This window comes from Cervus elaphus, chromosome 1 (genome assembly GCF_910594005.1).
Source record: "Cervus elaphus chromosome 1, mCerEla1.1, whole genome shotgun sequence".
Classification (NCBI taxonomy): domain Eukaryota; kingdom Metazoa; phylum Chordata; class Mammalia; order Artiodactyla; family Cervidae; genus Cervus; species Cervus elaphus.
Window position 1 is genome coordinate 94,114,112 of NC_057815.1, and position 27,778 is coordinate 94,141,889.

Here is a 27,778-nt window from a genome sequence, read left to right on the forward strand (position 1 = left end):
GCTTGCAGCAAGCTTCCAGATGACCCATTGTTCAGGACCAATCTGTTTATCGAAGATGATTCGAGGACGAAGGGGGGCCATTCCACCATCAGGTCACCCAAGAAGTCCTCTGTCATGGTAATGCTCCTTTGTAATATGAGTAACCTCCCATACTACTTGAGTAACATAATCACACACAGTGCTGTTAATATCATCTGAGCAGTTAGATAACCACACACCATGGGGTCCCCAATTGACAGTTGTTTGATTAGCCATAAACATTAATTTTCCTGATTTGGCCTGACATTTGTCCCAATGAACAGGAGTATATTTCAAGTTCTGATTAGTAAACCCTTTGCACAGTGTTTTTTGTTCTTTCCCTAACTCTTTCCCTAAAGTTTCAGTAGTATAAACATGGTTCAGTGACAAAGAAAGGGCAGTAAATAATCCAAGCAAAGTCCAAAAGTCCTCTTTTGGAGGCAGGGAGAAAGCCCAAGTTTGTCGGCTAACGTTTATGCATAATTCTGCTGGGCCCATACACAAAGGAAGGACTCCATAACTTAGAGAGATGTTAATTAGTTCCCCTTCTTCTTCAGGGTGTGAGGGTCCTTGAAGGCTCCAGGGAGACGGCATATGTATGGAATCACTGGTTAATACGATTGGCCCTCTCTCTATCCATTCTACAACCTGAAGTAAAGGGGGGTTGGGTATGTAAGCCCAATAAGTGTGATTAATTAGTTCAGTTCCAGCAGGGGAGGCACAAGCAAGCAGAGCAAGCAGGGCAACGAAAATATTTTCAGGATTCCGAGGCTTTCCCTGTTGAGAAATGAGATTTTCTGCTTGATTAGTAAGGGTTTTTATTTGTCCCCAAGAGGGGAGATCATAAGGTTGATGCCGCCGAGGGCAGTGTCTTCTGGAGATCTTTAGAGCCGCCATAGCCCATACTGGAATTTCTTCCTCCTGGGGTTTTTGTTGTCTCCTCTCTATCTTGAAGGCCGGGGGCCCCCTTGGCTTGGATCGTCTGAGGAGGAAGCCATGTGAGTTCGTTGGATCCATCTGGGGAAATAGAAGCCTACCCCTTTCCCTCTAAGATTAACTTGCCAGATTTCCGTTGTTTATTTAACCCATCTTGGTACCAGATAGGCAGAGGAAGAGAAAGTGAAGTCGCTCAGTCGTATCCGACTCTTTGCGACCCCGTGGACTGTAGCATTGTTGTGCAACAGAGCATGTTGTTCTTCCCAAGTAGCAAAAGAAACAAGTTTATCAGCCTGTTCATTACCATGAGTCATAGGACCAGGAAGGGAGGAATGTGCTTGAATATGGGTAATATAAATGGGCGAAGTGCGTTTCTAATAATGGGTTGTAATTTTAAAAAAAGTTTGTTGAATAATAGGCTGATTGGAGTTTATGGTAGAGGTTTCTATATTTTTTAATACAAAAACTGAATGTAAGGAATCAGAGACTATATTAATGGGGTAAGGATGTAGGCAAATGACTTGAATAAGAGCATATAATTCATTTTGCTGAGCAGAATGGAATTTAGTGTAAAAGACTTTATATTCTTTTAGAGACCAGAATGAGGCTTTGGTGTTTTTAGTCACATCTATATAGAAAACTTCAGCTTGTGGTATAGTCTGTGAGCTGACAATGTGGGAAATAATACATTCAGTAATTTTGAAGAAATTCCATAGTTTTTTAGATGGATAATGAAATGAAATTTCTTCAAAATATTCCAGAAATTCTATTTGAAAATCGGTGGAAGTTTGTAATGCATTCTCAAATTAAGATTTATTGATAGGTATTACAATTTTATGAGGATCAGAGCCAATTAGAGTTTTAGTTCTATTTATTCCATTGATAATGATGAGAGCAATTAAATCAAGGTAGGGTGTAAGTGACTTTATTCCTCTAAAATGGGTACAAATCGATTCTACTGGGTGTTCTTGTTGGGCAAGAAGTCCTATGGGAGAATGAAGAGAGGGGGGTATAAATAATTTTAAAGGTAAATTTAGTCTGATGTGAGTAAGAAACTGTATTTGTAATTTATTTTGCACTAAATAGAGTTCCTCTTGTGCCTCTTGAGAAAGTGAACGAGAGCTATCTAAAGTAGGATCTCCTTTCAAAATATTAAGTAGATTAGTCAGTTGATAATTAGCAATGTGTAATGAGGGTCTAATCCAATTTATATCACCTAAGAGTTTTTGAAAATCATTTAAAGTTGATAATTTATCAGTATGAATCTGAGTTAATTGAGGAATAATACATTGTCTATTAACAATAAATCCTGAGTAATGGTAAGGTGTAGAGGTTTGAATTTTTTCAGGGGCAATGATTAACCCAGAGTTTTTTAAGCATTGTTGAGTTATATCAAACATGTGTTGCATTTCTAAAACAGATGGAGCCGAAAACAATATATCATTCATATAATGAATAACAAGAAAGTCAGGAAATTGTTTTCTCACAGGCTCAAGGGCTTTAGCCACGTAGTATTGGCACATGGTGGGAGAATTCATCATTCCTTGAAGCAGCACAGTCCATTGATATCGTTTATGAGGTCCGATGTGATTAGGAAAAGGTAGAGAGAAAGCAAATCTCTCTTGGTCTAAAGGGTGTAAAGGTATATTTAAAAAAAGCAATCTTGTAAATCAATAATAATAATGTGCCAATTTTGAGGAATAGTAGTAGGTGACGGGATTCCTGGTTATAATACACTCATAGGTTTCATAGATGCATTAACTTTTCTAAGGTCTGTTAAGAGGCGTCATTTCCCGGTCAGGGAAAAGATTCAAATTATGATGTCATCTCAGATTCTGTGGCAGTTCAAAGAGCGGGACAAAATTGCTCAATTACTTCTTTTGCCTTACACTTCTATTAACTCCTCTAATAATGTATGGACAGGCAGATTTTGCAGTACAAATAAAAAACAATCCTTATGGACATCATTGGTATCTGAATATGCCTGACCAAATATAAATATCAAAATTAATGGTAAAACATTAAGACCTTATGTGATAAATGCACCCCTTAATCTAATAGGAAGGGACTTACTTATGCGATGGCAGACTCAGATATACATTCCACATTTTTCCTAGGGGCCACTGCTCATTTAACAAATAAAGCAATTATTAAAATAACTTGGAAGAATGACTAGCCTATTTGGACAGAGCAGTGGCCCCTTATGGAAGAAAAATTACAGGCTGCTAAAGAACTTATAGACACACAATTAGAATTGAAACATATTGAGGAATCTTGCTCTCCTTGGAACTCTCCTATTTTTGTTATAAAGAAATCTAACACTTCCTCTGCAATTTTCTGGAAGAGTTTGAGGAGGATAGGTGTTAGCTCTTCTCTAAATGCTAGAATGGTAGAATTTTTTTGGTAGAATTCAGCTGTGAAGCCATCTGGTCCTGGGCTTTTGTTTGTTGGAAGATTTCTGATTATAGTTTCAATTTCTGTGCTTGTGATGGGTCTGTTAAGATTTTCTATTTCTTCCTTGGTCAGTTTTGGAAAGTTATGCTTTTCTAAGAATTTGTCCATTTCTTCCAAGTTGTCCATTTTATTGGCATATAGCTGCTGATAGTAGTCTCTTATGATCCTTTGTATTTCTGTATTGTCTGTTGTGATGTCTCCATTTTCATTTCTAATTTTGTTGATTTTATTCTTCTCCCTTTTTTTTCTTGATGAGTCTGGCTAATGGTTTGTCTATTTTATTTATCTTCTCAAAGAACCAGCTTTTAGCTTTGTGGATTTTTGCTATAGTCTCCTTTGTTTCTTTTTTTCATTTATTTCTGCCCTAATTTTTATGATTTCTTTCCTTCTACTAACCCTGGGGTTCTTCATTTCTTCTTTTTTTAGCTGCTCTAGGTGTAGAGTTAGGTTTTTTTACTTGATTTTACTCTTGTTTCTTGAGGTAAGCTTGTATTGCTATGAACCTTCCCCTTAGCACTGCTTTTACTGAATCCCATAGGTTTTGGGTTATGTTTTCATTTTCATTCATTTCTATGCATATTTTGATTTCTTTTGTTTGATTTCTTCTGTGATTTGTTGGTTATTCAGAAGTGTGTTGTTTAGCCTCTATATGTTTGCATTTTTAATAGTTTTTTTTTCCCCTATAGTTGACATCTAATCTTACCACATTGTGATCAGAAAAGAGGCTTGAAGTGATTTCCTTTTTTTTTTTTAATGTACCAAGGCTAGATTTATGGCCCAGGATGTGATCAATCCTGGAGAAGGTTCCTTGTGCCCTTGTCAAAAAGGTGACATTCATTTTTTTTTTTTTTGGGGGGGAGGGGGTGGCAGTGAAACGTCCTATCAATATCAATTAGGTCCAACTGGTCCATTAAATCATTTAAAGTTTGTTTCCTTGCTAATGTTCTGTTTAGTTGATCTATCCATTGGTGTGAGTGGGGTATTAAAGTCTCCCACTATTATTGTTACTGTTAATTTCCCCTTTCATACTTGTTAGCATTTGCCTTACATATTGTGGTGCTCCTATGTTGGGTGCATATATATTTATAATTGTTATGTTTTCTTCTTGGATTGACCATTTGATCATTATGTAGTGTCCTTCTTTGTCTCTTTTCACAACCTTTATATCAAAGTCTATTTTATCTGATATGTGTATTGCTACTCCTGCTTTCTTTTGGTCTCCATTTGCATGAAATAACTTTTTCCAGCCCTTCACCTTCAGTCTGTATGTGTTCCTTGTTTTGAGGTGGGTCTCTTGTAGACAGTATATACAGGGATCTTATTTTTGTATCCATTCAGCCAGTCTTTGTCTTTTGGTTGGGGCATTCAAACCATTTACATTTAAGGTAATTATTGATAAGGATGATCCTGTTGCCATTTACTTTGCTGTTTGGAGTTCGATTTTATGCACCCTTTCTGTGTTTCCTGTCTAAAGAAGATCCTTTAGCATGAGTTGAAGAGCTGGTTTGGTGGTGCTGAATTCTCTCAACTTTTTCTTGTCTGTAAAGCTTTCAATTTCTCCTTCATATTTGAATGAGATCCTTGCTGGGTACAGTAATCTGGGTTGTAGACTTTTCTCTTTCATCACTTTAAGTACGTCCCGCCATTCCTTTCTGGCCGGAAGAGTTTCTTTTGAAAGATAATATTTGTTCTTTGTGTTTGATCTCCATTAATTTGATTAATATATGCATTGGGAAGTTTCTCCTTGGGTTTATCCTGTTTGGGACTCTCTGGGTTTCTTGGACTTGAATGGCTATTTCCATCACCATTTTAGGGAACTTTTCAACTATTATCTCCTCAAGTTTTTTCTCATGGCCTTTCTTTTTGTCTTCTTCTTCTGGGACTCCTATGATTTGAATGTTGGGGTGTTTGACACTGTCCCAGAGGTCTCCGAAGTTGTCCTCATTTCTTTTAATCTTTTTTTTTTCTTTTTCCCTCTCTGCTTCATTTATTTCCACCATTCTATCTTCCACCTACTAATCTCATCTTCTGCCTCAGTTATTCTACTGTTGGTTCCCTCCAGAGTGCTTTTGATCTCAGTTATTGCATTATTCATTATTGATTGCATTATTCATTATTGATTCATTTACTTCTTCTAGGTGCTTGTTAAACATTTCTTGCATCTTCTCAATCCTTGTCTCCAGACTATTTATCTGTAACTCCATTTGCTTTCAAGATTTTGGGGTCATTTTTACTATCATTATTCTGAATTCTTTTTCAGATAGACTCCCTATCTCCTCCTCTTTTATTTGGTTTGGTGGGCATTTATTATGTTCTTTTACCTGCTGAATATTTCTCTGCCTTCTCATCTTGTTTAGATTGCTGTGTTTGGGGTGGCCTTTCTGTATGCTGGAAGTTTGTGGTTCTTCTTCATTGTGGAGGTTTCCCCCTGTGGGTGGGGTTGGACAAGTGGCTCATCATGGTTTCCTAGTTAATGAAGCTTGTGTCAGTGTTCTGGTGGGTGGAGCTGGATCTCCTCTCTCTGGAGTGCAATGAAGTGTACAGTAGTGAGTTTTGAGGTGTCTGTGTGTTTGTTGTGACTTACGGCCGCCTGTATTTTAATGCTCAGGGTTACGTCCCTGTGTTGCTGGAGGATTAGCTTGGTATGTCTTGCTCTGAAACTTGTTGGCTCTTGGATGGGGCTTGGTTTCAGTGTAGGTATGGAGGCTTTTGGATGAGCCCTTGTCAATTAATGTTCCCTGAAGTCAGGAGTTTTCTGGTGTTCTCAAGTTTTGGATTTAAGCCTCCTGCCTCTGGTTTTCAGTCTTATTCTTACAGTAGCCTCAAGACTTCCCCATCCATGTCGCACCGATGATAAAATATCTCCTTTCGAAGAGATTGGGCTACCTTTCTGGGTGCCTGGTGTCCTCTGCCAGCATTCAGAAATTGTTCTGTGGAATTTGCTCAGCATTCAAATGATCTTTTGATGAATTTGTGGGGGAGAAAGTGGCCTCCCCATCCTATTCCTCTGCCACCTTAGGACCTCCATCCTTATTTAGTGAAAGATTTTTAAAATTCTGCAATGCTTTAAAATATTCAAGAGTTTCATACACATGATTTTGCATATTCTTATAATAACTCGACTTTCCCCTAACCCTATATTGCCTTTCCCCACTTCCCTCTTCCCACTGGTAGCCATAATTTGGTTTCTATATTTGTGAGTTTGCTTCTTTTTTGGTTACTTCTCAAGTGTGTTATATTTTTGATATTCCACATACATGTCATATCATACAACATTTGTGTGTTTTCTCTTTCTGCATTATTTTAGCAGTTTAATGCCCTCCAAGTGAATCCATATTCTCACAAACAGCAAAACTGTATTCATATGCAATAAGTCCTTTACATATGAACCTTCAAGCTCTGAATTTTCAAAGATGTGAATGTGTTGCTCACATGTCAAAGCATGTGAGTTAGTTCTCATGATGGGTGTACATTTTGTGTGTAAATCTTCTACACATGGGTGTGCTTTTGTGTATTCTACTGTACAGTAGTGCACAGTATCTTTATTGCAAAGATATCCAGAGGCAAGTGTAAAAGCAGTGTTGATTTTGAAGGACACTTCAGATCCTCTCTATAGATTTCCACTTAACTACACTGGTTTGATGAATGAAAATATATGGCATGATGAAAAAGATCACTACAGGTGCCTCATCATCAATAAAAATGTCCTTTTCTGCTCTGTGTAGTTGATACCCTTGTCCATCTCAATCAGAGATGCTGCTTGGTTATGTCAAAGGGGAGGAGGGAGCAAGAATTATCTCAGTATTCTGCTTGCCCAAGTGGCTCTAATTCTCAAGAAAGGGATAGAGAAGCATGTCTAAGCCTCAGTCTCATATCCAGTTTTATCTGCAATAATGCTGGTATTTTAGCTGGTACAGAATCCACCTGCAATGCAGGAGACCCTGGTTCAATTCCTGGGTCAGGAAGTTCCCCTGTAGAAGGAGTAGGCTGCCTACTCCAGTGTTCTTGGGCTTTCCTCGTGACTCAGACAGTAAAGAATCTGCCTGCAATGCAAAGACCTGGGTACAACCCCTGGATTGGAAAGATCCACAGAAGGAGGCCGTGGCAACCCACTCTAGCATTCTTGCCTGGAGAATCCCCATGGACAGAGGTGCCTGGTAGGCGACAGTCCATGAAGTCACAAAGAGTCAGGCCTGTTGAGTGAATAAGCACAGCACAATGCTAGTAATTTTAATCTCTGACTCCTGTGTATAGTCTGCAAGTGATCCATGACCCAGAAAGATGATGATTCAATGGCCCTTTTAGTATCCAGCAATGGTGAAGCCAGAAATATCACTTTAATCATAACATTTATTGAGTAATATTGGGGAACACTCTGGTCTGAGTCAGGGATGTGAGACAAAAACAAAATCCTACTCAGATGCTTTAACTGAAGAGAATTTAATGGAGATAATTTAATTTAATAAGGAGAATACTGGCAGTGTTAAGTAAATCAGCCCAAGAACTTGAAGTACCTGGAGGCTAAGTTCATAAGGCAATTTTCATACCAGTCCTGAAGCAGTCAACACAAAGGCCTCTGTCAGGATTCTAGTGTCATGAGATCCAGGAAGAGCATGCCAGGTCACCTTTTCAACACACACCTTAGCAGGAATTTTCCTTGAAAAGATGCAGCCAACTTAACGCTTCATTGTGAAACTGGGAGAAAATGAAATTTGGATACTTTTCTCTTCCTCTTATTTCTGTTATGCTCCTGGTTTCTCCCATTGACCTAACTCAGATGGAAACTAGACACTCAAGGAGCCCTATTGATGGAATTTAAGGATTAAGCTCCAGGTAGACACCCCCCTCAAATAAATAAATAAATAAATAAATAAATAAGACAAACTGTAAAGATGGTCTAGGCTGATAAAGGAAGCATCATTAGCTCATTTATATTATCTGTATATCCAGGGTGTTCCCTTTGTTAGGTATTTATTATTATAACAATTTTAAATATAAAGAGCAAGGTTCAGAATCAGTAAATAAGTAGTTCGAATGCAGCAAAATTATCTGACTGTCTGATGGTTTTCCTATATCATTCAGTCTTCTATCTGCATGAGAACTTAATAACTTCCCCAAGTCAAGTCTCAAAAAAGCAATACATTTATGCATAATTTAAAAAAAAAATGAGTCCCCTTAGTATACCATTTCAGAAGATTTGATTCTCTGGCGATACTGGGGAGAGGCAAGAATCATGTCCTCAGTGGGCTTAACATTTTAAAAAGAGTAAATCACTCATGGTGGCTTAAAGTCTAGATGATTTTCTGTGAGAAATAATTGAACCCTAGGGTGCAGATCCCTCTGTGGCAATTCTGGTATAAATTCCTCAGCTTCTTCATATCCGTGCTGTCACTGGGAAATCACTCTTCTTTCACCCGTAGGACTAGGTATTGAACAGTTTGCTGTGCTGTATGCTTAGTCACTCACTCGTGTTTGACTCTTTGTGACCCCATGGACGGTAGCCCACCAGACTTCTCTGTCCATGAGGATGCTCCAGGCAGGAATACTGGAGTGGGTTGCCATGGCCTCCTCCAGGGGATTTTCCCAATACAGGGGTCAAATCCAGGTATTCTGCACTGCAGGCATATTCTTTACCATCTGAGCCACCAGGAAAGCCCAAGAATACTGGAGTGAGTAGCCTATCCCCTCTCTAGGGGATCTTCTGGACCCTGCAATCAAAATGGGATCTCCTGAGTTGCAGGCATATTCTTTACCAGCTAAGCAAAATTCTATTTTTCTCATAGTACAAATATTTATAAATATACCATGGAGTGGTATCACAATGGCCAAAGAAATAGATCAAAGGCCACAAAACAGAGCCTCAGGTTGAGAGTGTCTGTCAAGAATACAAAGCTCTATAGTGCCCAGAGCCATTTCTGTCCACTTCTCTCTAAGATTACCTTGCCAAGTCAATTCTTCTCATCAGATGGCCAAAATATTGGAGGTTCAGCTTCAGCATCAGTCCTTCCAATGAATTTTCAGTACTGATTTCTTTTAGGATGAACTGGTTGGATCTCCTTGCAGTCCAAGGGACTCTCAAGAGTCTTCTCCAACACCACAGTTCAAAAACATCAATTCTTAGGTGCTCAGCTTTCTTTATGGTCCAACTCTTACATCCATACCTGACTACTGGAAAACCCATACCTTGGACTAGACAGACCTTTGTCAGAAAAAGAATGTTTCTACTTTTTAATATGCTGTGTAGGATCATCATAGATTTTCTTCCAAGGAGATGGTCTCTTTATCATGTACAAAAGTTGAGAAATACACTTTATGATTTCTTACATACTGTCTCAGTTTTATAAATAACATGATTATTATTATCAGTGTGACCTTTACAGAACTCAAATTGAATCCCTGTTATACAGTTTATTCTTACTTTCTGAAAGAGTTAAAATGAGGTAAAGTTACAAAATGTTTTTAGTTTGGGGACGGGTGTGTCAATCATTTTTTAAAAAATTGTCTTTTCCTCAAGGGGAAATTTTTAATACATAATTTTATCCCAATTATTCCCTCATTTAATATTTAATGCCACTGATAAATATGGATATATAAAAATAATCACCTATTGTTTATGTACTGTATTTTTACCTGTATTTATACAAAAACACCAATTTAATTCTGTGTCCCATGAGCCAATTGCTGCTGCTGCCAAGTCAATTATTGTCCTAAATAATTGGCTGAAATATACAGAGCTAAGGATAGCCTGGGATATCTTACTGAAGTAAGATTTGGTCATGTGAGGGCAACCTGAGGTAGGCAAGTGTGAATAAAATGAACATGCATCACAGGACTGTCTAGAAAATAACCTTGAGGTTAGAGTGGCAGGTAGACAGACTGGTTCTATAAAGATCTATCTGTTCCATTTCCCTAAATCATTCACCCGTGGGGGAAAAACAATGAATTTCAATTATTGACACTTTAGACACTGCATCATAATTATTCTGAAAACAAAGAATCATAGTTCTAAAGAAAAGCAATATTTAAAGGGCGTGTAAGTGACCAATTCATGATAATGATTTGTAGAAAAGATCTAAGCTTCTCAACTATTAAAAGACTTGCAGAAAAGCATTTGAAATTATGTAAATATGTTCTATATTAACTTAAATATTGAAACATCTAGTGCATGATTACTAGGTTATTTCTGGGTAGTTAAAGACAAATTTGATGAGGAACATTTTTAAAGACTACTGAATTTCTTATAATATTGCTTCTGTTTTATGTTTTGTGTTTTTGGCCATAAGGCATGTGGGATCATAGCTCCCTAAAAGGGGATCACATCTTTGTTCCTTGCATTGCAAAATGAAGTTTTAACTACTGGATCACCTGGAAAGTTCCCTATGTAACTTCTTTATGCCACATGTATTTAGAAGTTTGAAAGGAGTAGGCATTGATGAAATGATGTTATTAATGGAAAATGATAAAAAACAAATACATTTTTATTTCATTTACTTTAGACATCATTGGAAGCTGAGCAAACACAATGTTAAAGGAAAACTACACAGAAGTGACTGAGTTTATTCTCCTGGGACTGACAGATCGAGCTGAGTTGCAGCCTGTCCTTTTTGTGGTCTTCCTAGCCATCTACCTGATCACAGTCTTCGGCAATGTAAGCATGATTTTGTTAATCAGAACTGACTCAAAGCTTCAGACTCCAATGTACTTCTTCCTCAGCCACCTCTCCTTTGTAGATCTCTGTTATGCCACCAATGTCATGCCTCAGGTGCTGGTCAATCTCTTATCCAAGAGAAAAACCATTTCCTTCCTTGGTTGCTTTATACAGTTTGACTTTTTCATTTCCTTGGGGCTCACAGATAGCTATATGCTCACAGCAATGGCTTATGACCGTTACATGGCCATCTGCAAACCCTTGTTATATGGCATCAAAATGTCCCGAGGTGTCTGCCTCTCTCTCGTTGCTGCATCTTATATTTATGGCTTTGCAAATGGTCTTACCCAGACCATCCTGATGCTCCGCCTCTCCTTCTGTGGACCCAATGAAATCAACCACTTTTACTGTGCAGACCCACCTCTCCTAGTCCTGGCCTGCTCAGACACTTATGTCAATGAAACTGCCATGTTCGTGGTGGCTGGTTCCAACCTCATGTTTTCTCTCACCATCATCCTCATCTCCTACATTTTCATATGTACATCCATTCTGCAAATGCGTTCTCCAGAAGGGAGGCACAAGACCTTCTCCACCTGTGGGTCTCATCTGACAGTTGTTACTATGTTTTATGGGACACTGTTCTGGATGTATCTGAGGTCGCCTTCAGTGGCATCTGTAGAACAGACCAAAATTGCAGCTGTGTTTTATATCTTTCTGAGTCCTATGCTAAACCCTTTGATCTACAGCCTTCGGAACAAAGATGTTAAGAGAGCAATAAGGAGAGTGATTCAAGAGAAATTGTTTGTCAATTAAGTACACATTTGGCCAGAGGTATGTAATATATTTGTATTCTCTGACCGATTAGAAAGAATTTTAAATTAATAAGTCACTTTTTGTCATTGACTTATTTTTGCCTTTTGCAATTCACTTATGAAATGTGGAAGAATCTGTCAGATCATTAGCTTGTGTCATTTCAGTGTATTTAAAATGAATACCACATGGAAATCCAATGACAAGACCAGATAGCATTATTATTTTTGTAATATTAGTAAAGGACAGATAATTCTGTACACAATATTCATAAAGGTAGAAAGTTATAAAAGACAGAATTACCAATGATGCTAAGACAATGCCAATTTGTTGGATTTGAGGGGTTTAAAAATTTCCAAATTATTTTCCAAAACTTGTCAATCATATAAGGAGGAAAGTTTTTGGTTTAGTTGGTTGGTTCTTTCCTTTGTTCACATTGTATGACCAAGAAGATTTTTGGGTATCTTAAATTATTACTCTAAGAACTATATTTAGATATTACTACTGGTCTAACGGAATCCTCATTGATTAAATGTTTGACAGAAATGCCAAATTTCCTTTAGATTTTTTTTTAATATTTCTTTTGATTTTTTTTTAACCAATATACCTCCAGCATTAATTTATTATTGGCTTTCACTTTTTTTTTTTTTTTGTATGCACTGTTAACAGCTCACAGACAAAAATAGTGAATAGTATAAAGAGCACTTTTCAAAGCATAGCTAATCATCATTAAGTTTTCACACAATGACACTTTGTTTCAAATTTGCACAAATCTCCATGCCATGGACCTGACTGCTCACCTTGGCATCTCCCCCTGGGACATACAGGTTGGGGAAGCTCACAGTGCTGGAAAACTCAGAAGAGACAAGAGTTGAGCAGAACTTGGTTCTGTTAGGTCAATCGAGTTGATTTTTTTTTTTAACTGATTTATAACTGATTTGTAATTTTAAGTTTCAGGTATACACCATTTGAAAGTCACTCAGTCGTGTCCAACTCTTTGTGATCCCATGGACTGTAGCCTGCCAGTCTCTTCTGTCCATGGGGATTCTCCAGGCAAGAATACTCAAGTGGGTTGACATGCCCCTCTCTAGGGGATCTTCCAAACTCAGGGATCAAACCCAGGTCTCCTGAATTGCGGGCAGATTCTTTAGTGTCTGAGCCACCAGGGAAACCTGGTGTTCTGCATAGTAATTTACAATTTATAGAAATGTTAAAGAGGCTCTTCCGTTTGGCTTAGTGGTAAAGGATCTGCTTGCAGTGCAGGCGACTCAGAAAATACAGGTTTCAGAACTGGGTTGGGAAGATCCACTGGCAGAGGAAATGTTTAAAAAACAGTAAGACCAATTCAAGAGGAGTTATTTGCCAAATAGCGTAGACATTTTGGTCACAGGTATGTAACATATCCATATTCTCTGATCAGTCAGTGAGCACTTTAAATTAACAAATCATTTTGGCTATTGACTATTCTTTTCCTTTTATAATTCACCTATGATACTTGGAAGAATGTTATCAAATTGTTAGTTTTGGCTCAGTATATTAAAATAACACCACACATATATTAAGACACAAGACCAAACAGCATTGTCATTGCTCTATAAAATTAGCAAAAGGCAAATCATTCTGTCTACATTACCCATAGTCACCAAACATGTGAACTTGCTTGTTGGATTGTTTCTTTTGTATTTTTTATTCAAATTATATAGAAATGAAGATCTTTAGGAATCTCAGGTTATGGCTCCAAGCTATGTCTTTAGATAGTAGTACTGGTCCAATAGAATCCTCACGCATAAGATTGTTGATGTAAATCCTAAATATCCTACAGAATATTTTCATTATATATTTTAAGTGTTTTAATCTATTTATATCCCTATCATAAACTAGTTTTGAGGTTTTGTTTTTTTGGTTTTGTTATGAACCATTTCCAGTACACATCCTAAATATAAAGCAATGTGAAGATTACCAGTGTCAGGAGAACTAGCAATTAATATATCACACATCACCACGTTTTTCATCTTTTAGATTTTTATTTTCTCCTGGAGCATAGTTGATTAGCACTGTTGTGTTAGTTTCCGGCACACAGCAAGGTGACTCAGTTACCTATGCATGGATCTACACTTTTCCCATTGCTCACCCATTTAGATTACTGTAGAGTAGTGAACCGTCTTCCCTGTGCTATAACGGCAGGTCCCCCATTTCACTGTTTCAGAAACTCAGATCCTCACCTCTGCATGGCATGGACACTAGTGCTCACCTTTGGCATCGCCTCCTGAGGCGTGTCTGGGGAAAGGCTATGACACTGAAGCATGCTTAGAAGAGATGGGACCTGAGCAGAGCAGGGTCCTATGAAGTCTGTCCAGTGAATTTTCTTTCATCAGATCTTCAGTGTCCTCACAGATGTTTGAATTTTCATACATGAAAATCTAGAAAGATGATGTAGATTTGTAGTTTTTAAAACTATTGAGACTATCTTATTAGGTCTTATCAAGTACTGAACTGGTATTATTCCTTTTATCATTTATACTTTCTATCCCTTCTATGATGTGTAAAGTCTAAAAGTTTGATTTGCCTGATATTCACATATATTTGGCTGTTTATTTTTTGTTTGTTTTTAGTTGGTTATGTCCAGTATGTTTATTTTGACTTTTTTATTTTGAGAGTCCTTTTGATCACTATTTCTTATTTTATTGTGGATATTGACACTTTTGAATATTTCTGACAACTTAGTTTGTGCTTTTTACAAACTTCTTTGTGCTTTTTCTCCTCTTTACCTACTGTGAATTAAATCATATTTTGCTACTTTCCTTTCTTTTTAATCCTCGTTTGACTATGACACATTCTATTTTCTGTTATATTAATAAGTTCCCTTAAATTGTGTATGCATACTTCTCTTAGTCTTCATTAATCAGTACAACTACTTTGCTATTAAATAATAAAAAGAATGTAAAATATTTTAATTATGAATTCATCCTGCTTCTAACTTATAAACTGTCATTTGCAGGTATAGAATAAATCATTAACAGTAAATTATTTATTAATGAACTTTATTATCTATATTGTATATGATTACAGTTATATTAAATGGTGATTCAATGTTCATGTTCCTTTAACTTTTGTGACATTTATCAATTTTTCTCTGACTATTATATGGCACCCACTCTTCATTTACGGTTTAGTTTTCCCCTGTGTGATATATATCCTTAATCAGTTCTTTCAGTAAGAGTCCCTCTCAATCCACTTATCTGAGAATATCACTTGTCCATTCCCAAAGGAGAATTTATTTGGGTATGAATGTAGAAAGACAGATACTTGCTTTCAGTATTTAAAATATCTTATAGTCTGGCTTCTTTTTGTTTGGCTACTCAGATGGATGTATTACCAGATTATTTGTTATTTCTCTGTAGGTAAGATACTATCTTTTTCATTTTCTAATATTCAGTTTCAGTGTTTGTTGGGATTTAGTTACATTTATGCTTTTGCATTTTCATTACCTCTTTGCTGATCTCTTAAAGTCATATCCTCTTAGGATATATTCTCACAATATCATATAATTTTAATTCATAGAAATTTTAAAACCGCATTTTTATCATTGTGATTTACTCATGATTATATTATCCCCAGTATTCTCAGCGTCATGCGGGCCAGGTCGAAGGTCCTTATATAGCTTTGCTCACTGATTTAAAGTCAGAATTTATCACAAAACCTAGAATAGAGATATTCTGAATAAATATCACTTGAGTTAATAAACTATCACTATGACCTTTGCATTACAGTTTTTTGAGTAGTAAAAGATCTACTCCCTTTCATTTTCCAACATAATTTTTATTCAATCTAAATCATTTAGAATCTGACTGTACAGTTTCTAAGCCTCATGCCTCCTACCATGAAACAGAAACACTTGAAAAACAGAAACCGTCTTTGACTTTTTCTTACATTCTCCATTGACTGCACAGTGGCAAACAGAAGATTTTCTCTGAACATTTGACAACTATGTGGATGGATGAATGAACAGATTAATTGATAAGTGAATGCCTTTGTACCCAGAGAATGTGCAGCATTATGTGGACATGCTGCATTTCTATTCTAAGCAATACGATATCCAAGACTAATAATCTATTTGATCCCGGCCTCACAATGTATTAACTGTAGGTTCCAGGGAAAGTTAATTAACCTCTACTTGTTTCAGTTTCCTATCTGTAATATGAAGGTACTAATCCTAAGAACCTACACCATTTGTAAGTTTATCTGAGCTAATGCTTGTGTAGCTATGAAGCCTAAGGCTGGCACATATTTACTCAATGCCTATTGAGTGAGTGAGTGAGTGAGTGAAGTTGCTCAGTCGTCTCCGACTCTTTGCGACCCCATGGACTGTAGCCTACCAGGATCCTCCCTCCATGGGATTCTCCAAGCAAGAATACTGGAGTGGGTTGTCATTTCCTCCTCCAGGGGATCTTCCCAACACAGGAATCGAACCTGGGTCCCCTGCATTGCAGGCAGACACTTTAACCTCTGAGCCATCAGGGAAGCCTATAACTAATTACTCCCATCGTGTTTTCTTTCCTGTGACCTTTAAACAAGGTTGTCATTATCACAAATCCTCTCTCTGTAGCCTTTCAGTTTGAGGGCTGAGATTATGCATTCAATGAAATGCAGATTTACCTGAGAGTGGGAAAACTAAGAGGTTTTACAGTCCTCAATAAATACACATTGCACACTCCTTGAAGTATTTAGGACACATTGGTTCATAACTGTTATCTCCAGGGACCATGCTAGCTATGGAAATGACACCTCTGCTCACAAAGGTTTGAATTCTAGCAGCGACACTAGAAACATAAGTGAGTAATGAAAGCAGAGTGTGTTAGTCAAGGGTAGAGCAGAGAGGTAGACAGCATGGTGAATGGCGGTCAAACTCTGTGGAGGCAAAACAAAATTATACTCATTAACAGAAGAGAATTTAATGGAAAGAATTTAACTTAATAAAGAGAACACAGACAGTGTTATAGAAATCAATCCAAGTAGATGAAACACCTAGAGGCTAACTTCAGAAGGTAAAGAAATCCCAGTCCTGAAGCAGCTAACACAAAGGCCACTGTCAGAAGTCCAGTGAAACTAGGTTCAGGAAGAACATCCCAGCCTGCCTCTCAGCACACGCCTCAGCAGGAATTTTCCTTGGAAGAATGCAGCCACCTAACTGGGGGGAAATGAGAAAGACATTTGGATACTTTTCTCTTATGCTCTCACCTCTGTTATGCTCCTGGTTTCTCCCACTGGCCAGACTTGGAAATTTGATACCAAAGGAGCTCTAGTGTTGGAATCTAAGGATTAAATTTCAGGTGGGCAAAAAAAATGTAGAGAAAAAAGGCATTAGGTCTAGATGGGCTAGGCTGACAAAAGAAGAATCACCAGCCCATTTATATTATCTGTTTTTCCACCATATTCTCTTTGCTAAATATTTATTATTATAACTGTTTAAAATATAAAGAACAAGGTTTAGAATCAGGATATAAGTAGTCCAACTAATTAAAGTTGCCTGATTTTCCAGTGGTTTTCCTATATCATGCACTCTTCTATCTTGCATGTTGAAAATTTAAACACAATAAAATGAACTGCTGAAGATTTGTGAATATCAGAAACAGCTTTTAGATTTTATGTATTAGAGAAGGGATAGAAACTATAAATTATATTAGGAAAAAAACTAGTTTATTGCTTCACATAATCTAATAATATAAAGTCAATGTTTAGATAACTACAGAAAGAAAGTGAAAAATCCACAAACATCTCTCTCATGTTCTACATATGAAATAATAAAACGTGTTTGGAGATATTGAAGATCTGAATAAAGCAGAACAATCAACTAGATTGATGTAACAGAACCATGTTCTACTCAACTCCCACATCTTCTGAGAGCTTTCCAACACTGTAATCTTCCCCAGCCTCAGGAGGAGGTGCCAAAGGTGAGCAATGGGGGCCAAGACAAGGAGAGATGTGCAACTGAGACAAAAGTGTCATTATGAGAAAACGTAAAGATGACTTGTTATGCTTAGACAAGTGCTTTTTAAGTTATTTTCTATTTCTGTCTGTGAGATGTTAACAGTTCATGATAAAAAGTAATAAATGAAAGCAAAATATCACTTTTAAAGTGGGATGCATATTGGTAACAAAACCAAAAGAAATATTTTTTTAAAAATCTAAAGGAAAATTGGCATTTCTATCAAAAGTTTTATGAATTAGGATACCATTGGACCAGTATGCATATCTAATTTAGTATAACTTAATAGCTACACAATATGGAGAGCTTAATATATCCCCCAATCAGCTCAAAATATCAAGACATTTAGGCTTAAGTTAAACAAACAATGAGTCCCACTGCTTTACCATTTCAGGAGGTTTGATTCCCTGATGATATTGGAGTGTGGCATGAAGTCATGTCTGCAATGAACTTAAGATTTTAAAAAAAGTGAAACACTCGTGTTTGTTTATAGCCTAAATGGTTTTCTATGAAAAATAATTGAAACTTAGGGAGCTGGTCAGTGTGTGACATGCTGGTGTACACTTCTCAGGTTCTTCACATCAGTGCTGTCCCTGGGAAATCACTCTCCTCTCACAGGTAGGACTTGGTATTGTCAAAATATATTTGGGAAATTAGAAATAGATACTTTAATCAATAAAAATAAAATTATGGCCTGAAATCTATTCTCATAAATTAGCAAATGCTTTTATAAACAATTCCAAAGTGAATCAATAAAAAAATCTGAGTTTGCATAAAAAAATAACGGCACATATTTAGAATAAGTACAATGTGAGAAACACTCTTCATTGAAAGCTGTATGAAAATCATTATTATTTTATAATTTAGGCAAAGTTCTTCTTTAACAGTCAGTTTTCTTCTCTTCCTCTGCAATGTGGGTAAAAAGCATTAGTGGCGCCTAGGTCATCGGCTGAGGCATTGCTGTCACTGAGTCCTTGCTGCCATGAAAGTGGAAAAAGTGGGTGTGCTCATCACTCAGTCGTGTCCAACCTTTGCCTGGACCGTAGCTCACCAGGCTCCTCTGTCCACGGGCTTCTCAGGGTAAGAGTCCTGGGGTGGGTGGCCATTCCCTGCTCGGGAGAGTCTTCCCGAACCAGGGATTGAACCCATGTCTCCTGCATTGCAGGCATTTCTTAGCCATCTGGGCAACCAGTGAAGTCCACTTTCTCCTATATTGCCCCCTCTAATTGCCACCAACTTTCACCTGGTGCAAGTGATATGATATGTTTCCCCCCACAGAAGTGGGTGGACTGTATAGTTCATTGGGTCACAAAGAGTTGGACACAACTGAGTGACTTTCACTTGCACTTGCATTTTACCACCCTGATCAATAAATTCAAGTATCTCAGTAGGATAATAAAGTAGTGTGAATGGGTGAGAAAGCAGGGGTGGTTCTTCATTTACAAAGTGCTTTAAACGTGATCTGTGTCCATCCCAGCACTGTAGCTTTTAGTGAGTTGCAGTAACAATGACGTACCTGGTCACTTCCTGCTATTGAACAAAAGTATAGATTTTTCCAACATTGCCTTTATGGTCTCCTTTATCATTCACAAAAGTTTAGAAGTGTACCTTATGATTTTTCACATAACATCAGTCTTATAGGTAATATGATTTTTATTATCAGTGTGACCATTTACATGTTTTAAAGAACTTGAATCAAATTTCTATCATAGAGTTTATTCTTACCCTCTGCAAGAGTTAAAATGAGGGATAGTTTCAGCAAAATCATTATGGTTTGGGGATGTGTCTGATAATCATTTTAAAATAAATGTCTCTTCCCTTAAGAGGAAACTTTTAATATATTATTTTTCCCCATTACTCCCTCCTTTAATATTTAATATCAATGATATATATGTGTGTGTTTGTATAAAAGTATACACACATTTTTGTGTAATGTATGCTTATCTGTTTTTATAGAAAAAAGAATTGACTTAATTTTGTGTCCCATTAACCAATTTATGCCCTCAATAATTGGCTATAATATACAAAGCTAAGGATATCCTGAGATGTCTTAAAAGTGAAACAAGCTTTGGTGATGTGAGGGCCGCTTGAGGCAGGCAAGAGGAGATAAAGTGAACAGGCATCACTTTCTGTTGTGATGGGAGGGATTAACCAAAAGGACCCTGAGGTTAGAGTGGCAGCAGACAGACACGGGTCATGGAAGTGTCCATCTGTTCTGCTTCCTTAAGTCCATCCGGCTGAGAAAATGCATGAGCTTCACTGACTGTTCAGACACTGCACCAACATTATACTGAAACAAAGGATCATAACTTCAAAGAAAAGCAATGCTTAAAGGAAATGTCAGTGACCAATTCATGAGAATGAATTGCAGAAGAGGTAAATTATTTTCATATAGGAAAAGACTTGTGGAAAAGCATTTGAAGATATGACTACTTTTATGTAAAGGAACTCTACATTTAAAGTTAGCTATTGAAAACACCAAATGCATGCTAGGATATTTCTCTGTGTGTGTGTGTGTGTGTGTGTGTGTGTGTGTGTTTTAAGAATTTTTCAATGTGGACAATTTTTAAAGTATTTACTAAATTTCTTATAATGTGGCTTCTGTTTTATATTTTGTTTTTTTGTCAATGAGTCATGTGGTATCTTAGCTTCTTATTTGGGGATCAAACCCTCACCCCTTGCATTGTAGGACCACTGGATTGCCAGAGAAGTCTCCTAGGTTATTTGTTTAAATTAATTTACTTATTTTAATTGGATGCTAGTTATTTTACAATATTATAGTGGTTTTTGCCATACGTTGACATGAATCAGCCCTTTATACAACATGTATTTACAAGTTTGAGAGAGGTAGGCATCAGATAACACCATGTGAGTTAGGGGCGGGGGGGAAAACAAGGACCAATTAATTTTCATTTCCTTTATTTTAGAAATCTTTGGAAGCTGAGCAAACACAATGTTAAAGGAAAACTACACAGAGGTGACTGAGTTTATTCTCCTGGGACTGACAGATTGAACTGAGTTGCAGCCTGTCCTTTTTGTGGTCTTCCTAGTCATCTACCTGATCACAGTCTTCGGCAATGTGAGCATGATTTTGTTAATCAGAACTGACTCAAAGCTTCATATGCCAATGTACTTCCTGCTCAGCCACCTCTCCTTTGTAGATCTCTATTATGATACCACTGTTACTCTTCAGATGCTGGTCAATCTCTCATCTAAGGAAAAAAAACACTTCCTTCCTTGATTGCTTTATACAATTTGACTTTTTCATTTCCTTGGGGCTCACAGATAGATATATTCTCACAGCAATGGCTTATGACTGTTACATAGCCATCTTCAAACCCTTGGCAGCAAAATGTCCCGAGGTGTCTGCCTCTCTCGTTGCTACTTCTTACATTTATGGCTTTACAAATGGTCTTACATAGACCATCCTGATGCTCCATCTCTCCTACTGTGGACCCAATAAAATCAACCACTTTTACTGTGCGGACCCACCACTCTTAGTCCTAGCCTGCTCAGATACTTATGTCAGTGAAACTGCCATGTTTGTGGTGGCTGGTTCCAACTTCATATTTTCTCTCACCGTCATCCGAATCTCCAAAATTTTCATCTTTACAGCCATCCTGCAAATGTATTCTCCAGAAGGGAGGCACAAGGCCCTCTCCACCTGTGGGTCTCAACTAACAGTTGTCACCATGTTTTGTGGGACACTGTTCTGGATGTATCTAAGGCCACCTTCAGTGGCATCTGTAGAGCAGACCAAAATTGCAGCTGTTTTTTATGTCTTTGTGAGTCCTATGCTAAACCCTTTGATCTACAGCCTTCAGAACAAAGATGTTAAAAGAGCAATAAGGAAAGTGTTTCAAGAGAAATCATTTGTCAAATCGGGTACATATTTAGTCAGAGGTATGTAATATAATTGTATCCTCTGACCAATTAGAGAAAATTTTCAACTAATAAGTCACTTTTTCTCATTGACTTGTCCTTTTCTTCTGTAATTCACCTATGAGACTTGAAAGAATTTGTCCAGTCACTAGCTTGTGTTACTTTACTGTATTTAAAATGACTACAACATTGGGTGGAGAAGGAAATGGCAACCCACTCCAGTATTCTTGCCTGGAGAATCGCATGGACAGAGGATCAGCATCAGTCCTTCCGATGAACACCCAGGACTTATCTCCTTCAGATTGGACTGGTTGGATCTCCTTGCAGTCCAAGGGACTCTCAAGAGTCTTCTCCAACACCACAGATCAAAAGCATCAATTCTTTGGTGTTCAGCTTTCTTTAGAGTCCAACTCTCACATCCATACATGACTACTGGAAAAACCACAGCTTTGACTACATGGACCTTTGTTGGAAAAGTAATGTCTCTGCTTTTTAATATACTGTCTAGATTGGTCATAACTTTTCTTCCAAGGAGCAAGCATGTTTTAATTTCATGGCCGCAGTCACCATCTGCGGTGATTTTGGAGCCCCCCAAAATAAAATCTGTCACTGTTTCCATTCTTTCCCCATCTATTAGCCATGAAGTGATGGGACCAGATGCCATGATCTTAGTTTCCTGAATGATGAGTTTAAAGGCAACTTTTTCACTCTACTCTTTCACTTTCAAGAGGCTTTTTAGTTCTTCTTCAGTTTCTTCCATAAGGATGGTGTCATCTGAATATCTGATGTTATTGATATTTCTCCTGGCAATCGTGATTCCACCTTGTGCTTCATCCAGCCTAGCATTTCTCATGATGTACTCGTCATAAAAGTTAAATAAGCAGGGTGACAATATTCAGCCTTGATATACTCCTTTCCCGATTTGGAACCTGTGTGTTTTTCCATGCCCAGTTCACATAGGCTTACAGGTTTCCAAATATATCACATATGGTATCTTTGCCTCTGGTCCTTATCCTTCCTAGAATATTCTCCTTTGAATTGTCTGATTGATTTTTCTTTCTCTTCCAGCTTGTTATTTAAAAAGTCACTTTTATGTGAGTTCATTGTTAATGTTGCTGTTTGAAATTTAAACATTTCCTTCATTTTCTTTCTTTTCCTCCATGCCAGAGTCATTTGAAACACTATTGATTTATTGTGGTATTATCTTTCTGTGTCCACTAGAATGTGAATGCCAGAAGGGCAGGGATTTTGAAGCTTTGGTTCATTTCTCCATCTACAGTGCATAAATACACAATGTAGTAGTTATCAATAAATACTTTTTGGATTACTTTGTGATGTCCATAAAGATTTTAGAGTGAAACTAAACAGATATTATTATTCCCATTTAAAATAAGAAAATGAAGTGCCTTCTAGGTAAAAATAATTATCTATTATTAGTAACTACTATTATCATATTCCATAAATGTATATTAAGTACTTAATATACAATGGAAGGGAACTATAGGTACAAAAGTGCTTTTTTTAAACTGTTTCTGAATCATAACTACAGTAAGTTTTAGTGACTCATTTGGTAATGAGACAAGAATTGGGCAAGTTATAAAAAAATGAAGTGTGAGAGAAATAAAAACATAAAAGCCTCTGGGGAGTACAAAAGAGGGGACTCAGCACTTATTTAGAAGTGAAGATGAGAATAAGCTACAAATTGTCATATGTCTAGATAGATGGAGTCATGTTTAATAACTTAAATGCTTCTTTTCTTTATGAAAACACTCTGTCATCGTTGTAGACCATCCTCAAAATACTATGTGAGAATTCATTTCATCTAACAATTCTTTGTTCATTGATTTGTCAAGTGTTTATAGGACTCTAGTGATTTTGCCTTTGTGTTTTGGTTTGTAATTATATTTTTAAAGTGTGATTCTGGGAACATCTGTGTTAGGATCATCTGGATAAACGTTAAGTGTGAGATCCCACTGTCCCATGTGACTTTCTGACACAGATGTTCTGTAGATTATCTTGATTAACAAGCTTCTTGGAGCTATTGTTTTGTCAAGCAGTTTATAAGCTCCTGTTTTTCCTATGAAAGATATAACATTGTGAATCTTTCTGTGGGGATTCAGAGATGAATAAAATATTGCAAGTAGCTTGGTATTTCATGCAGATGCTATTTTTTTCTTTTCTTTTTTAAAGTAATGTATAAATTTGCCCTTAGAAATCAAAGAACAGTAATGAAGAATAGTTTACTCTGCCCTTGAAGAACTAGCATATAAATAGCAAGTGGATCCTAAAATGGAAGGATCCTAAAATGGAAGGCTACACTGCAGCCCCACGGATGCTCACTGTGATGTTATCAGGGAAGAAGACCATCAGCTTTGCTGGCTGCTTTGTACAATGTTACCTTTTCATAGCACTTCTCCTCACTGAGTTTTACATGCTGGCGGCAATGGCCTATGACCACTACGTGCCCATATGAAACCCTCTGCACTACAGTGTGAAGATGGCTGGGTGCGTCTGCATAAGCTTGGCCACATTCCATTAAGTCTACGGTTTCTCAGATGGAATCTTCCAGGCCATCCTGACCTTTCACTTGACCTTCTGTAGATCCAACATCATCAACCATTTCTACTGTGCTGACCCGCCACTCATTAAGCTTTCTGGCTCTGATACTTATGTCAAAGAGCATGCCATGTTGATATCTGCAGGCTTCAACTTCGCCAGCTCCCTCATCATCATCCTGATTTCTTATGCCTTAATTCTCACTGCAATCCTCAGGATCAAATCAGCAGAAGGAAGGTGCAAGGCATTCTCCACCTGTGGTTCCCAGATGACGGCTGTAAACCTATTTTATGGGACACTCTTTTGCATGTATGTAAGACCACCAACAGACAAGACAGTGGAAGAATCCAAGATAATAGCTGTTTTCTAAGCTTGTGTAAGTTCAGTACTTAATCCATTGATCTACAGCCTGAGGAACAGGATGTAAAACAAGCATTGAAGAGAGTCCTCAGAAGAAATATAGTCACTGAGATGGCCATGCCTCAATTTCCATTAAACTGTAACTCTTAATCTTTGGCTCAAATATCTTTAACATTTATAAGATCAATTTTCGTATTCTTTGTGTCTGTGTTTCAATTGTTCTTTGGACTGAGAATAAATAAGCTGTACTTAGTCTAGACTGCTGCCCTTTAATATGTTTACCTGGGTTGGTGGTAGTAACATTTCCTTGGATATTGTTAGAAATGAAGCATAGAATCCTGCACCTCAGATCACCTATTTCAAAACTGCTTTTAGAATCAAATTTTAGGTTCTTTTAAGTCATTACATTGTGAGGAACCCCCTTCTAAGTGAAAATTCCTACTAGGTGTTGCCTGGAGCACTGGTATGCTCTTACTGCTTACAATAGTAAACAGGATACACATGCTCTGAGCTCAGTTCTTTGAATTTATTCTCTTTTTATTGCCATCTATTTGGAGGGGCTAAGAATCTTTAAGAAGACCAACCTTCTGTACTTTTCCCCTAACTTACTGAGTAAAACTGTGAACCATGGGTCATGGTGGTGTTTTTCTGGTTCTTATGAATGCACTTGTTTGATGATCAGTTTGGAATGAGAAGAGAGAAGAATATAATCATCATTCTTTTCCCAGACAGCTGTTTGTGGATCTGATTTGAGGCCTCTGATCTGTAGGGACCTACTTTCTCCCTCAGCTCTGCAAGTGTGAATACACATACTCAGGTCTAGGGAAAGAAAAAATGCTTTTTGGTGTCATTGATCTGAAAAATTTAGATTATTTGGGATTAGCTTTTACTTTCTTTTCTAGATTTTTAAACAAAAATTTGAAATATTGATTTGAGTCTTGCTTCTTTTCTTATATAAAATCTTTATATATTTCACATATGTATTGCTTGAGCTGAAAGTCATTCACTTTGCTATATTTTTATCCCTGAGTCTGCAATATATTCTTTTTGTGTGTGTTTGCCTTTGTTAACTTGTGAACTATTTAGATGACAGTGTTAAATGAACATGTAAATGAACATATATTTGGGATATAAAGAGATATTTCTTTATTATGTGTTTTTAATTTATCTCTGTTGTCAGAGATGATATATTTTATGATTTTAACTTTGAAAATTTATTAGGACTATGTTTGTCCAGCTTTATTGTATGCATTTGACATAAACTATTGTATAAGTTTAAGATGTGATATTGTATATATTTTGATATATTGTATTATAAAATGATTATCATAATAATATTAGTTGTCATATCTATTATCTCACACAAGTACAATTTTTCGTTGTTATTGTTTGGTGGTGAAAACCTTTAACATCCATGCTCTTTACACTTCCTCATGTACATCATCTAGTTAAGTGTTGTCACTGTGCTGTATATTAGATTCCCAGAATTTGTCTTATAGCTGGAAGTTCGTTCCTTTGGCCAGCTTCTTCCTGTTTCCCTAACCTCCAGGTCCTGATAATCAGTTCCATTCTATACTTCTGTGAGTCCAATGTTATAGATTCCACAAAAAGATCAGAGTATTTAATTCTTTTTGTTCTTTGTTTGACTTGTTACCCTTAATGTAATATCCTCAAGGATAATTCATGCTGTAGCAAATGGGAGTTACCCTCTTTTATTTTTACTGAATAATATACCATTGTATATGCCTTCATATATATATATATATATGTATATATTTATATAATATAACCAATAGTAAGAGCTTTGATTTCAATATATCCTTCAGATGATGTGTTCTACCAAAAGAGTCACCTGTCTCCAAATTTTCCAGTTAGACTAACAACTACTTAAGCACATGGTTTATACCATTTTTATCTTTGTCTTAAATGTCTTGAATGAGATAATAATTGAATACTTGGTAAATTGGAAGAAAATGCAGTCGTGCTATCTTCACCTTTATCCTGCATATTTTCTTTCGTAGTCTAATAAATAACATTGGTAAATTACATGCTCACCAGGTTTCCATAAAATATTACTTTCCAACACCTGGACCTCACACTTTGCACTGACTTTATTACAACTCATTATGATATCTTGTCCAAGGGATTTTTCTCCCTGTAATTTAATCACTCTTATAATTTAATCACTTTATTCTGGATATGAACGTCTTTTTAACAAGCATTCACTCAGTTGTAGTTTAGGGGAAAGCACTTACAAAAACACCATTCAGACTAAAATGATAACACAGAAACATCATACTGTGTGAATTATGTAACCATTTTATATCTTTATTCATTGTTCTGTTGACCCAATTGAAAAAAAGTGGTGATCCATAATGCAAAAATCTCTTGATAGTCCAAAGCCATAAGTTCAAAATAACTACAAAATGATGAAATATCATGGTGGAAATGCCAAAACTCTAATGAGTATAAATCCATATAAATTAAGATTTCTTAGAAGATTTCTCTTGCAATAACATTGCAATTATTTCTTCAGAGTGTGCTGAAAAATGCTTTAGGGATAAAAGCTCCAAATTATAAGGTGAATATAAATCATTCTTAGCAAACTCATCACTTGGGCTACTAGTATCTCTGAGAGAATCTTTCCTTGGGTCAGGTAGGAATGAAAATTCTGACTTCTGTACCTACACTTTCTCTCACTGTTTCAGCTTTGGATCTTCATCCAGTAGGAGTCAGATGACAACAAAAGCAGTTTTGAAAGCTACCTTAATTTCTTAGCTAGTTAAAATGAGTCACTGTGCATATATTTCTTATTTAGATTGATCTGTGTTTATACTCATCATTTTACAAAGAGTATTATTTTTATTCATTCAGTAATTTAACAGGCATTGAGTAACCATATTACAATGAGCACTTGACAATCATATAAACCTTTTTAGAATAATATCTGTTGAAAGACTATCCCATCCTCTCCCAGAAAAAAAAAAAAAAAAACCTGTGTGAATTAATTTAAAAGAGAGACAGATTCAACAGGAATTATACTCATTCTAGCAAAAAATAAAACTCATCTAAAATTATTTAGATAAAGTCTGATATTGAATAGATGAGGACTCTGAAGTCGTGGGAGA

General features: G+C 36.7%; 1 protein-coding gene and 2 pseudogenes across 1 annotated transcript; all 3 read left to right on the forward strand.

Moving 5' to 3' along the window:
• Positions 1-10,930: 10,930 nt before the first annotated feature.
• Positions 10,931-11,869, forward strand: LOC122700249 (olfactory receptor 1030-like). Its single transcript, XM_043913003.1, has one exon. The coding sequence runs from the start codon at positions 10,931-10,933 to the stop codon at positions 11,867-11,869; it is 939 nt and encodes a 312-aa protein (XP_043768938.1).
• Positions 11,870-20,805: 8,936 nt separating this feature from the next.
• On the forward strand, positions 20,806-21,763 carry LOC122703069 (annotated as a pseudogene).
• A 2,276-nt stretch (positions 21,764-24,039) lies between these two features.
• LOC122703080 lies at positions 24,040-24,660 on the forward strand (annotated as a pseudogene).
• The last annotated feature ends 3,118 nt before the right edge of the window (positions 24,661-27,778 follow it).